Below are 12208 nucleotides of genomic sequence, written 5' to 3' on the forward strand. Positions count from 1 at the left end.
GAGTGATGACGTGGTAGCCAAGTGGATGATGATGTGGTGATCCACGTGGATGATGAGGTGACGGTGATGATGTGTTGGACATGTGGACAATGATGTGGCAGCCACGTGTAGGAGTATGAGGCAGTCCAAGCGGGCGGTGATGTGGTGGTCACTAGCTTGGGCGATGATGTGGTGTTGACATAGACTATGACGTGTAGCCACATGTCGCATAAAATATATTTATTCTTCTAAGGAAAGAAAAACTTTTAGTGACAACATTTTTTAGTTTCTGCACCGAAATAATATAGTTTTTTGGTGGCAATTATAGTTGTCACAAGAATAACTTATGACAACTCTATGACAATAATAACTCTATGATTAATTTATGGGGAAATTACATATCAGTGGAGAAAGGGGTAAATAATGCCCAAGTGATGGAGAGGTTTTTTCAAAATTCCATAAATATGGAACGGAGGAAAAATAATTCCCCAAACATGAAACAGAGGAAAAATAATTCCCCATACATGGAGTCCGAATCTGGATCTCCTAAGTTGCCCTTTCCATGAATTTAAGTTGCCCCTTTTATGTACCTAAGTTGCCCCTTCTATGAATCTAAGTTGTTCCTTCTATAAATTTCCTGGGTATTCAATTTCTTGAGTATTTCTTCCATTTCCTTACCATTTCTATTATTTTTTGAGAAATTTGGAATCTGGGTTACTTGTAGTGTAACGACCCTGAATTTTGGTGAATAAAAATTTCGTTAAATATTTGAATTTTATTTAAATTACTTATTTTCTCTTGAGTGTTATATGATTTCTTGTTAATATTCGTCGTAGTTAGATTTTGGTCCTTGGTTAAACTCTCGACTAGAAAAACCTACGTAGTTAGTTTCCAACCGACTACTTGGAGGAACCAAGCAACCGACTTACCTAGTTACTAGATGAACCTTTTGGACCTTTTGAAACTTTTGAACCTTTGCCTTTACCCATTGGTCCATAATAATTAGGGTAATCTTTGTCCATTGGACAATAGGCTTTCCTTTAAAATATTTTGATAAGTACAAAGATATAATATTTTAATGGGTTTATAAACTCATGAGCAAAGTACATTTATTCTTTGTTTATTGGGGATTCTCCCACCCCTCCATTATCCATTGGTTGATAACCACAAGGGTAATTTTTGTCCATTGGATAATAAACTTTTTATTATAAAAGTACATGTAGTCTTTTTCAAAGACTTAGTTTAATATTTAAAGTACTCTTACCTTATTATCATTTGGTTATTAACCGTTAGGGATTTTATTATCCATTGGGTAATAGCCTTATTCTTTCAACCAAGTACATGAATCTATTAAACTAGTCTTTTTCTTAAAACCCATGTGATGAAGTATTTTTATTTTATTATAAAAGTACTTAGTAGCCTTTAAAGCCTAAGATTTTCTTAAGTACCCTTTTATTATTTTATTGGAGTTTTGTACCCAATTGAATTTGTTTAATGGGAGGTGTGATCTACCTAGATTACAAAATACCATAGTTTATTTATTTAAAGGGGCATGTGCCTAATTGGATTTCTCTAATAGGTATTTGATTTTAGAAATCTTGTACTTTGTACCTTTCTTATTCTTTCTTGCATTTGTATATATATATATGTGTGTGTGTGTGTGTACTTGAAAGAGAGAGAGAGAGAGAGAGAGAGAGAGAGAGAGAGAGAGAGAGAATGCCGAGAGAGAGAGAGAGAGAGACCCGAGAGAGAGAGAGAGAGAGAGAGAGAGAGAGAGAGAGAGAGAGGAGGAAGGAGAAAGGAAGGTTGGTTGTACCATATTTGATCTTTCCTTGATCTTTGTTCATCCTTGGAGAATCTTTCTCCTAACCAAACATAACTCTCCATTGTACTTATGATTTGTTTAGTACCCAAATCTTGTACCATTGTCTCCTATCCTTCCAACAAATCTCCCATAGTCCAATCCAAGGACTAAACCTAGCCTTGCAAGCTACCTTATTAGGCCTTAGTCTTTTTATGCCTAATGACAACCTATGATGAACTATTATGACACAATCCTAGCCTTTATTAGCCTTAGACCTTGACTACAAGCTAAACCTAGATTATAATTACCTAGATTCACCTAAAAAAGCCTAAGATCTTAGTTGATTACATAGCCTTACTCCTAAGATTTGGATTGGACAAGCTATGACTTGGTTGAAAGGTTGATTTGATGACTTAATGGAGCAAATCCATGGAGGATTTAGAGAGAGAGAGGGCCGGCCTTGTGAGAGGGGAGAGAGCCAAGAATTTTGCCTATAAATAGCACCCCATGTTTGCCATTCAACTCACACCTTCACCTAGCAACTTCTCTCTCTAGAAAAATCTTGTTCTTTCTTTGTTCTTGTTAGTTCTTTCTTTGTTCTTGAGTTGTTCTTGAGTTCTTCAAGAAACTCAACCTAAGCCGCCACTAGACCGCCACTCGACCACCCTCTCGATCCAAAAGTAGTAGTAGTAATAGTCAAGTAGAAGTTTCGAGAGAAACCTTTCTCTTTCGAAGCTACCGGAGACCACCGTAGGAAGTTACTCCGCCCTACCACCGACGTACTTTCCGTAGCCGACCTACCGCCAAGAAGTAAGGTAGAATACCTCTACTCACTTTCCTAAGTATATGTAGTTCATCCTTACGTACTTATCGTTTGTTTATAAGTATTCGTATTTTGATCTTTAAGATGATTAATGCATATATGAATTGCTTGTATTACTTGTGGTGTGATTAAGCATAAGTGATTTCACTCCAAAGACGTCCGTACATGTGGCGTTGTGCTTTGAATAAAGCATAAGTGATACACTCCAAAGGCGTCCGTACATGTGGCGTTATGCTATAAGTAGTAATTGAGTGTGATGAGTAATATAGAATTGGATGATCTTGCTAGGATGATTCTTGCTTACGTTTGTCCTACCGCGGAGTCTTTACATGTAAACGAGACACGAAAATCGAGAAAGTAGAAACATGACACCTAGAGTGTGGTTAATGGAAGGAAATGTTTTTCGAGGAGAAAATATTTTGAAACAACATAATGACCGATTTTGAGTGGCACTATGTGAGTTGTGTGTGTGCGTGTATAAAAGAAATATTTGAAAAGAGTGAAAAGTTTTGAAATCCGCAATGTGGCCGGACTTGCCCATTGTGTGAGGTGTGTGTGTGTTCCAATGGGAATTCGGGAAAAGCGGAACCATTGTGAGGTTGTGTGTGTTCCAATGGGAATCCGGGAAAAGCGGAACCATTGTGAGGTTGTGTGTGTTCCAATGGAGATCCGGAATAGCGGAACCATTGTGAGGTTGTGTGTGTTCCAATGGGAATCCGGGAAAAGCGAAACCATTGTGAGGTTGTGTGTGTTCCAATGGAGATCCGGAATAGCGGAACCATTGTGAGGTTGTGTGTGTTCCAATGGGAATCCGGGAATAGCGGAACCATTGTGAGGTTGTGTGTGTTCCAATGGAGATCCGGAATAGCGGAACCATTGTGAGGTTGTGTGTGTTCCAATGGGAATCCGGAAATAGCGGAACCATTGTGAGGTTGTGTGCGTTCCCTTGGGAACCCGGACCGGCGGAACCATGGTGAGGTATGGCTTGGTTATCCGCGGAGAGGAGCCAATGCAATTGTGTGCCAATGGGAACCCGGCGCGGCGGAACCATTGTGAGGATACTCGGGAGACCGGCGCGGCGGAACCGAGGTTGGGTGTGTTAAAAACAAATTTTGGTTTGAAAGGAAATGTTTTGGAAACCGCAATGTGGCCGGACGTGGTAGCCCATTGTGTGGAGTGTGTTTTGTGTGTGTTCCAATGGGATCCGGGAAAAACGGAACCATTGTGAGGTTGGGTGTGTAGCTTGGTTATCCACGGTACGGAGCCAATGCAATATTGTGTGAGTTAAACAAATGATTTTTGAAAGATTGTTTTGTAAGTGAAAATGTTGACACGGTCTACGATGAGTCGCGTAGGAGAAAACTCTGAAATCTTGGACACCAACGATAGTTGATTAACGAATGTGGATGTGCCATTGTTAAGCTGCGTATATATGTATCATGTGAAAATCGATGTGTTATTATTTTCTGTTGTTTTAAGTTATGGGTTAGCGGGTATGGGATTACTCTGCTGAGCTTTGTAGCTCACGGTGTTGCCTTTTGGTGACCCTGACATATTATATCGGTGGTGACGCTGGTATAATGTGTCAGACTTTGTAGATGATCAGGGTAAGCAGATCACCGTGGAGGCTTTGGAGCTGAGGAGCTGGCAAGAATGGAGGAGCTGAGGAGCTGTAGTTAGGAACCCTAGAATCCCCCTCCGTTTATGTAAATATTGAACTCTTGAGAGAGTTTTGTTGTAATAACGAGCCAGACTCCATTTGATTTTATGAATAAAATGTCCTTTTAACGTACCTAAAATTCAGGATGTTACAGATTTTATCAATAAATTGTCTTCTTAACGTACCCAAAATTCGGAGCGTTACATGTAGATTTGCATGAAACGGACCAACTGAAATTCTCTATGCATGAAACGGAGGAAAAAAATTCCCAAAACAAGAAGTCGGTTTGTAGTCAAATCTGAGTTTGAACCTAAGTTGCCCCTTCTATGAATTTAAATTGCCCCTTCTATACACCTAAGTTGCCCTTTCTATGAACTTAAGTTGCCCCTTAATTAGCTAGTAGCATAACTTCTTCACATTTTCAAGTAAAACCAAATGAGAAATTTTAAGTGGCAATTCCTAAAATCTAAAAGCAAAAGTATAAAGTGGATGCTAGAAAACATATATCTTATTTTCTCTATCATTTCTCTTTCTAAAAAATTAGCCAAAATACACTAATCTCAAAATACTTTAAAAACTCAAATCTACAAATAACCCAGATCTCAAATTTCTCAGAAAATAATAGAAATGGTAAGGAGATTGAAGAAATACTCAAAAAATTGAATATTTACGAAGTTCATAGAAGGGACAACTTAGGTTCATAGAAGGGACAACTTAGGTCCATATAAGGAGCAACTTAAATTCATAGAAGGGGCAACTTAGGTTCAAACTCAGATTTCACTACAAACCTAGTTCATGTTTTGGGAATTTTTTTTCCTCTGTTTCATGTATGGAGAATTTCAATTGGTCCGTTTCATGCAAATCTGCAAGTAACCCAGATCCCAAATTTCTCAAAAAATAATAGAAATGGTAAGAAAATGGAAGAAATACTCAAGAAATTGAATACCCAGGAAATTCATAGAAGGAGCAACTTAGGTTCATAAAAGCGGCAATTTAAATTCATGGAAAGGGCAACTTAGGAGATCCAGATTCGGACTCCATGTATGGGGAATTATTTTTCCTCCGTTTCATGTATGGAGAATTATTTTTCCTCCGTTCCATATTTATGAAATTTTGAAAAAACCTCTCCATCACTTGGGCATTATTTACCCCTTTCTCCACTGATATGTAATTTCCCCTTAATTTATGTTACTACTATTTACTGTTATCAACATAGTGACAACTCTATGACAATAATTTTCATTGCTACTAAAACCCTTTGGTGACGGCTTTTTATTATTTAATGACAATTTTTTATCGCCGTTGAAAATTACTACTAATGTTCTTGTCGGACAAAGAATGTGGAAAAGAGAAACTTTCTACAAATAATTTATCGCTCCAATCAAGATAAAATGATGCGTCGTCCAGCTTGAATGACATAACTAGATTGACACATACCCCTAACCAATTACATGATGCTCTCCAATCCGAAAGGTGCATTGTTGGCAAGCAGCCAAGACGTATCAAGCACCCCAAACGAAAAAATTATGCCAAAAAAACAAAACCCCTAATTGCAATGCATCCTCAAACCAAAATCTGAATGAAAAATAAGAAGATAAGCACCTACTCAAATTTTTTTTAAAAATTATTGAACGGCTCAAATTTTCCTTGTGAAACCCAGACTCCACAAGACCGTCAGTGCAAAATCCGGACAAATCCAATCGGTGGACGTAGGTTTCTCGAAAAGGAATACACAAATAGTTGGGGCCCATTATCCACGGGCCAGTACTTATAGCCAGAAAGACCTTTTATTGGAATGTGAGCAACCAATCAGGCAATAATGTGCCACAACCACCCACAAGGCCTCCAGCATACCCTATAAATACAGCACGTTCAGCACAAGACTGCTTCATCGTATCCTGCTGCATTGCGCAAGCGATTCCTTGCAGATCAGTCACCCGATCAAAATGTCTAAGCAGAGGAGGTCATCTCTCTCTCTCTCTCTCTCTCTCTCTCTCTCTCTCTCTCTCTCTCTCTCTCTCTCTCTCTCTCTCTCTGTTTTAAGCTTTGTATGCTCGTTTATTAATGTTTGGTTTCAGATTAGAAGGGAAGGTTGCAATAATAACAGGAGCAGCCAGTGGGATTGGGGAGGCAGCTGCAAAACTATTCGTGGAGAATGGAGCGTTCGTGGTGGTGGCTGACATTCAAGAGGAATTGGGTCTCAAAGTGGTGGCTTCCATAGCAGGCCCTGATGTCAACAGAGCTATTTACAAGAACTGCGATGTTACGGTGGAGAAGCAGGTGGAAGAAACCGTGGCTTTCGCTATCGAAAAATACGGCACCCTCGATATCATGTACAGCAATGCTGGGATCCTGGGTCCAATGGACAGCATCCTAGACATGGACATGGAGGAGGGCTTCGACCGAACCATGGCTGTAAATCTAAGAGGACCGGCATTGTGCATAAAGCATGCTGCCCGAGCCATGGTTAAAAGACAAGTAAGGGGATCCATCATTTGCACGGCCAGCACAGCGTCCGTTCTGGGAGGGATGGGTCCCATATCTTACAGCAGTTCGAAGCACGGCCAGCACAGCGTCCGTTCTGATGAATCATCCATTTATGTCAGTGGTCATAATTTAGCCGTTGATGGGGGTTTCACTGTTGTTGATAATTCCATTGCTATGATCGCTTCGCAGATGCTAATGAAGCAAAAGCAGTGATCGGCATGCATATATATATATATATATATATATATATATATATATATATATATATATATATATCCCAGTTGCTTGGATTACATTTTTACCAAGTTTAAGCTCTTGATCTATTACTAGATCATGCAGTTTTATTATCACAAGAAGAAAATAATATATGGGTTATAGACCATTTCTAGTTTCCTTGTGGGTTCTTGGCTTTCCATGTACTTTCAATTAAACTTGTGTGAGAGTTTTATTGATGAAACAGGGTGTACAATTTAATCACTGAAAACACGAATTCTCTTTCCTTTGATCGATTTTGATTCTTTTTGGAATAATTATTGATCTATAATAAATATGGGAAGAAAAAATTCAGTGGGAGAAAATGCTGTCGAATATTTTGAATAGTAATGTTAAGAGATATGTAAAAAAAGAAGAGATTGATGAAGCCATTTTCCCTGAAGCGATACTTAATTTGTTTCACTCCTTTCATTTATACTTTAAGCACGATTTCTATAATAAATACTTCCTTGACTACTAGAGAGGGCTTAGTTCGGACTCAGGGGTGCTGTATATGGAAACTTTATATCAATTTCAAAATCAATTGATAATGAGTGGAGAGGTCCCAGATGTTATTAAGTGATTACTCATTCCACTCCCAAGCAATGTGTGATTCAATTCCTTAACATCCCCCCTCACGTGCAGCCGCGTTTGAGGTCTGTCTCGTGTGGCCACTATTTGGGTTCTATCATCGTGTAGCCTTTGTGCTGGTCTGTCATCATAAGGTGTGGATTGTTAATTTTTAAAATGTGAGGTGGAACGGATCCCGCTCTGATACCATGTAGAAACTTTATATCCATCTCAAAATCAATTGGCAATGAGTGGAGAGGTCCCAGATGTTATTAAGTGATCACCCATTCCACTCCCAAGCAATGTGGAATTCTATTTCCTTAACATCCCCCTCACGTGCACCCGCATTTGATAGGACCCAAGCAATGTGGCTGCACGATGATAGGACCCAAAAGTGGCCACACGTGATAGACCTCAAATGCGGCTGCACGTGAGGGGGATGTTAAGGAAATAGAATCTCACATTGCTTGGGGGGATGTTAATGAAATAGAATCTCACATTGCTTGGGAGTGAAATATGTGATCACTTAATAACATCTGGGACCTCTCCACTCATTGCCAATTGATTTTGAGATGGATATAAAGTTTCTACATGATATCAAAGCGGGGCCCGTTACATCCCACATTTTAAAAATTAACAATCCACACTCCACGATGACAGACCAGCAAAAAGGCTGCACGATGATAGGACCCAAAAGTGGTCACACGTGACAGACCTCAAACGCTGCTACACGTGAGGGGGGATGTTGAGGAAATGAATCCCACATTGCTTGAGAGTGGAATGGGTGATCACTTAATAACATATGGGACCTCTTCACTCATTGCCAATTGGTTTTGAGATGGATATAAAGTTTCTACATGGTATCAAAGCGGGGCCCGTTCCACCCCCACATTTTATAAAATTCACAATCCACACCCCACGATGACAGACCAGCAAAAAGGCTGCACGATGATAGGACCCAAAAGTGGCCACACGTGACAGACCTCAAATGCGACTGCACGTGAGGGGGGATGTTAAGGAAATAGAATCCCACATTGCTTGGGAGTGGAATGGGTGATCACTTAATAACATATGGGACCTCTTCACTCATTGCCAATTGATTTTGAAATGGATATAAAGTTTCTACACTGTAGTGATGGGTAGGATTTGTAAAAGCTCAGATTATATCCAACCGTTCATTGTCGAATCAATGACCCTTGTGCGGAGTGCAATTTTATTCACCCTCCTTAAAAGAGGGTGAACATTATCCTATTTCTTATTGGTTGAAATGGTATGGATATTAGCACAAAGTGATGTCATGTTTACCATACAATACATTTTTTGATAAGCATGACATCACTTTGTGGTGGGATCCGTATCATTTCAACCAATAGAAAGGAATGTAATATTCACTCTCTTAAGTAGAGAGTGAACAAAACTCAACTCTTTTCGTGTGTGCCCTACAGGGTGTCTTGTAGGACCTTGCACCACATAATTTCCCAATCCGACTTAGTTCATCCATGATTTCTCTTTCATCTTTTGTTTCCTTTTAGTTTTGCATTTGGATAGGATTCTTGTAGGAAAAAGGGGAAATTATACTTTGCCCCCTTAAACTATCACCCGGCCACACTTTGCCCCCTCCAACTACTCAATCGAACACTTAACCCCCTTCAACTATTATTTTGCTGCCACCCTAACCCTTCCGTTTGTTGTCTGTTAGGGTTTTGAATGGAAAAATTTTTCAGGCCATTATTTTTGAAACCCAAGGACAAAATTACCCTCTCCTTCTCTTTCTAGCATACACAACCATCTCAAAGATGAAATTTTTCAGACTTTACACAAACTCATCTCTCTCTCTCTCTCTCTCTCTCTCTCTCTCCATTGACCAGTTCATTTTCTTCTTCCCTTAGCGGAATACAATTCCGGTCCATACCAATTTTTTTTTTTTTTATAAAATTCGATTTTTGGTTAAAAAATTAAGTGTTCCAAATTTCAATCCGTTTGAACAGGTGAAATTTTTTTAGTTTTCTGATCATTTTATCCTAAATGGTCATAATTAAATTTTGACTATAGGGCTCTCGTTGATTAGCCCTAAGAGATATTTGATTCTACGGCTTTCTTAGGGTTAATCAATGAGAGCTCTATAGTCAAAATTTAATTATGACCATTTAGGATAAAATGATCAGAAAACTAAAATCTTTTCACCGATTCAAACAGATTGAAATTTGGAATACTTAATTTTTTAACCTCTTTAGACAGTTTATATATTAAAAAATATGGTTAAAAAATTAAGTATTCCAAATCTCAATCCGTTTGAACCGGTGGAAATATTTTAGTTTTCTGATCATTTTATCCTAAATGGTCATAATTAAATTTTGATTCTAGGACTCTCGTTGATTAACCCTAAGAAAGTCATAGAATCAAATATCTCTTAGGGTTAATCAATGAGAGCTCTAAAGTCAAAATTTAACTATAATCATTTAGGATAAAATGATCAGAAAACTAAAATCTTTCCACCGGTGCAAACAGATTGAAATTTGGAACACTTAATTTTTTTTCCTTTTTAGACAGTTTATATATTAAAAAATATGGTTAAAAAATTAAGTATTCCAAATTTCAATCCGTTTGAACCGGTGAAAAGATTTTAGTTTTTTGATCATTTTATCGTAAATGGTCATAATTAAATTTTGACTCTAAGACTCTCGTTGATTAACCCTAAGAAAGTCGTAGAATCAAATATCTCTTAGGGTTAATCAATGAGAGCCCTAGAGTCAAAATTTAATTATGACCATTTAGAATAAAATGATTAGAAAACGAAAATCTTTCCACCGGTTCAAACGGATTAAAATTTGGAACACTTAATTTTTTAACAAAAACTGAATTTTATAAATAAAAAAATTGGTATGGACCGGAATATTAGCTTTTAGGGTTGGGGAAATCGTATTGTGCATTGGGGAAATCTGTAGGAGTATCGTGTATGTATATCTACCTGTATTGTGTAAGGGTATTTATGTAATTTAGCTCAAAACGTTAACAGAGTTAAAGGGGTGGGCTGGGTGGCAGTGAAATCATAGTTAAAGGGGGTTAAGTGTTAGATTGAGTAGTTGGAGGGGGCAAAGTGTGGCCGGGTGATAGTTTAAGGGGGCAAAGTATAATTTCCCCTAGGAAAAATTCTTGTAGAGGACCTGACTCTATTTCTTCTGTTCGCACCAGACCACTTCCTTTTTCTCTGTTGAGGAAACAAAATTTATTAATGTAGACCGAAAAAAAAAAGAAATGGGTGGAGGCCTATATATAGGTTGGAAAGCGACTAGTTAAAGTACAAACGAATGAAATGGGAGATGCTGTCAAGCACACGGAGCGCAGCTGAGCTCTTGGCATGACCGATTTGGATCTAATCCGGATGGACAAAGATTTGAGCCGTTTGTTACTCAAATTAAGATTCAAACCGTAGTTTTTTGTTTTAGAAACAATCGCTCCAATCAAGATAAAATGGTGTGTTGTCCAGCTATAGCCGTATTTTAAAATTTTTTTTTTTTTATGATCGACAAAAGAAAATATTTGCTAGTTCGAAAACACAAAGAACATCGAGATAAAGGGATCGGAAAGGATACAAGTGATAAAGAAGGAAATTTTTTTATTTACGGAGGTTCCGTAGTAAAGTTAACCGAGGTGAATTTCGGCCGTCGAAAAGTGTTTTGAACGATTCAGATTAAGAACAAATTACTAGCAAAAATAGATATTTATTACCGGACAAAGATTAAAAACATATCTCAATTATTGATTACCGAAATAGACGGATGAAATTGCGCATTTTTTGAGATCAACTTATTCACGGCCCCTTCGTAAATAAGTTTCTCTCGATAAAGAAGACGTACGGTATAACCCAACTAGAATGACATAACTAAGTTGACACATACCCCTAACCAATCACATGATGCTCTCCAATCCGAAAGGGGCATGGTTGGCAAGCAGCCAAGACATATCAAACACCCCAAACAAAAAATTACGACAAAGAAAGAAGACGTACGGTTTATCTCAACTAGAATGCCATATATGGACTCGGCTTCTCTGCAGTCCAATTGCAGAGAGTTCATGCATTTGTATCACAGTCGTTCATCTTTGTATTTAACGGTCTAAATTTTAAAAAACTTTTGCGGGAAAAAGCTTTTTTTAATCTCGACCGTTAAAAATAGCATCCGACGGTTGTAAACATTCCAACTGCACCTCTGCAACCAAACGTGGACTGCAGACAAACCTTGTGCACCATATAGCTCTCCAACTAGATTGATAGATACCCCTAACCAATCACATGATGCTCTCCAATTTAGAAATTAGTTCAATTTGATATGTGAAGGTGGTCGATCCAATCTTTTTTTTTCCATTCAAATTACAGGATCTAAATGAAAAAAAATGAAAGATTGGATTGATCACCTACACATATCGAATTGAACTAATTTTTCGCGGACTCACTTGGTGTTTTTTTAAACTTTTGAACGGCTCGAATCATCCGTGCGGGATCCAGAGTGGGCCTCGTGCGCCGGTCGGTTCATGGTCGGTGCAGCCACCATCGCTCCTCATAATTTTACGCATAAATGATAAAGTCGCCCCGCTCTCTAATAGCTTAAAGATAAATAAGCGGTTATTCGGTTAA

At 38.3% G+C, this 12208-nt stretch overlaps 1 protein-coding gene across 1 annotated transcript; it reads left to right on the forward strand.

Moving 5' to 3' along the window:
- Window positions 1-6142: 6142 nt before the first annotated feature.
- On the forward strand, window positions 6143-6966 carry LOC131328683 (short-chain dehydrogenase reductase 3a-like). Its single transcript, XM_058361598.1, has 2 exons — window positions 6143-6229; window positions 6345-6966. The coding sequence occupies exons 1-2, from the start codon at window positions 6213-6215 to the stop codon at window positions 6964-6966; spliced, it is 639 nt and encodes a 212-aa protein (XP_058217581.1). The 5' UTR covers window positions 6143-6212.
- Window positions 6967-12208: the final 5242 nt, after the last annotated feature.

Source organism: Rhododendron vialii, chromosome 6a (assembly GCF_030253575.1).
Source record: "Rhododendron vialii isolate Sample 1 chromosome 6a, ASM3025357v1".
Lineage (NCBI taxonomy): Eukaryota > Viridiplantae > Streptophyta > Magnoliopsida > Ericales > Ericaceae > Rhododendron > Rhododendron vialii.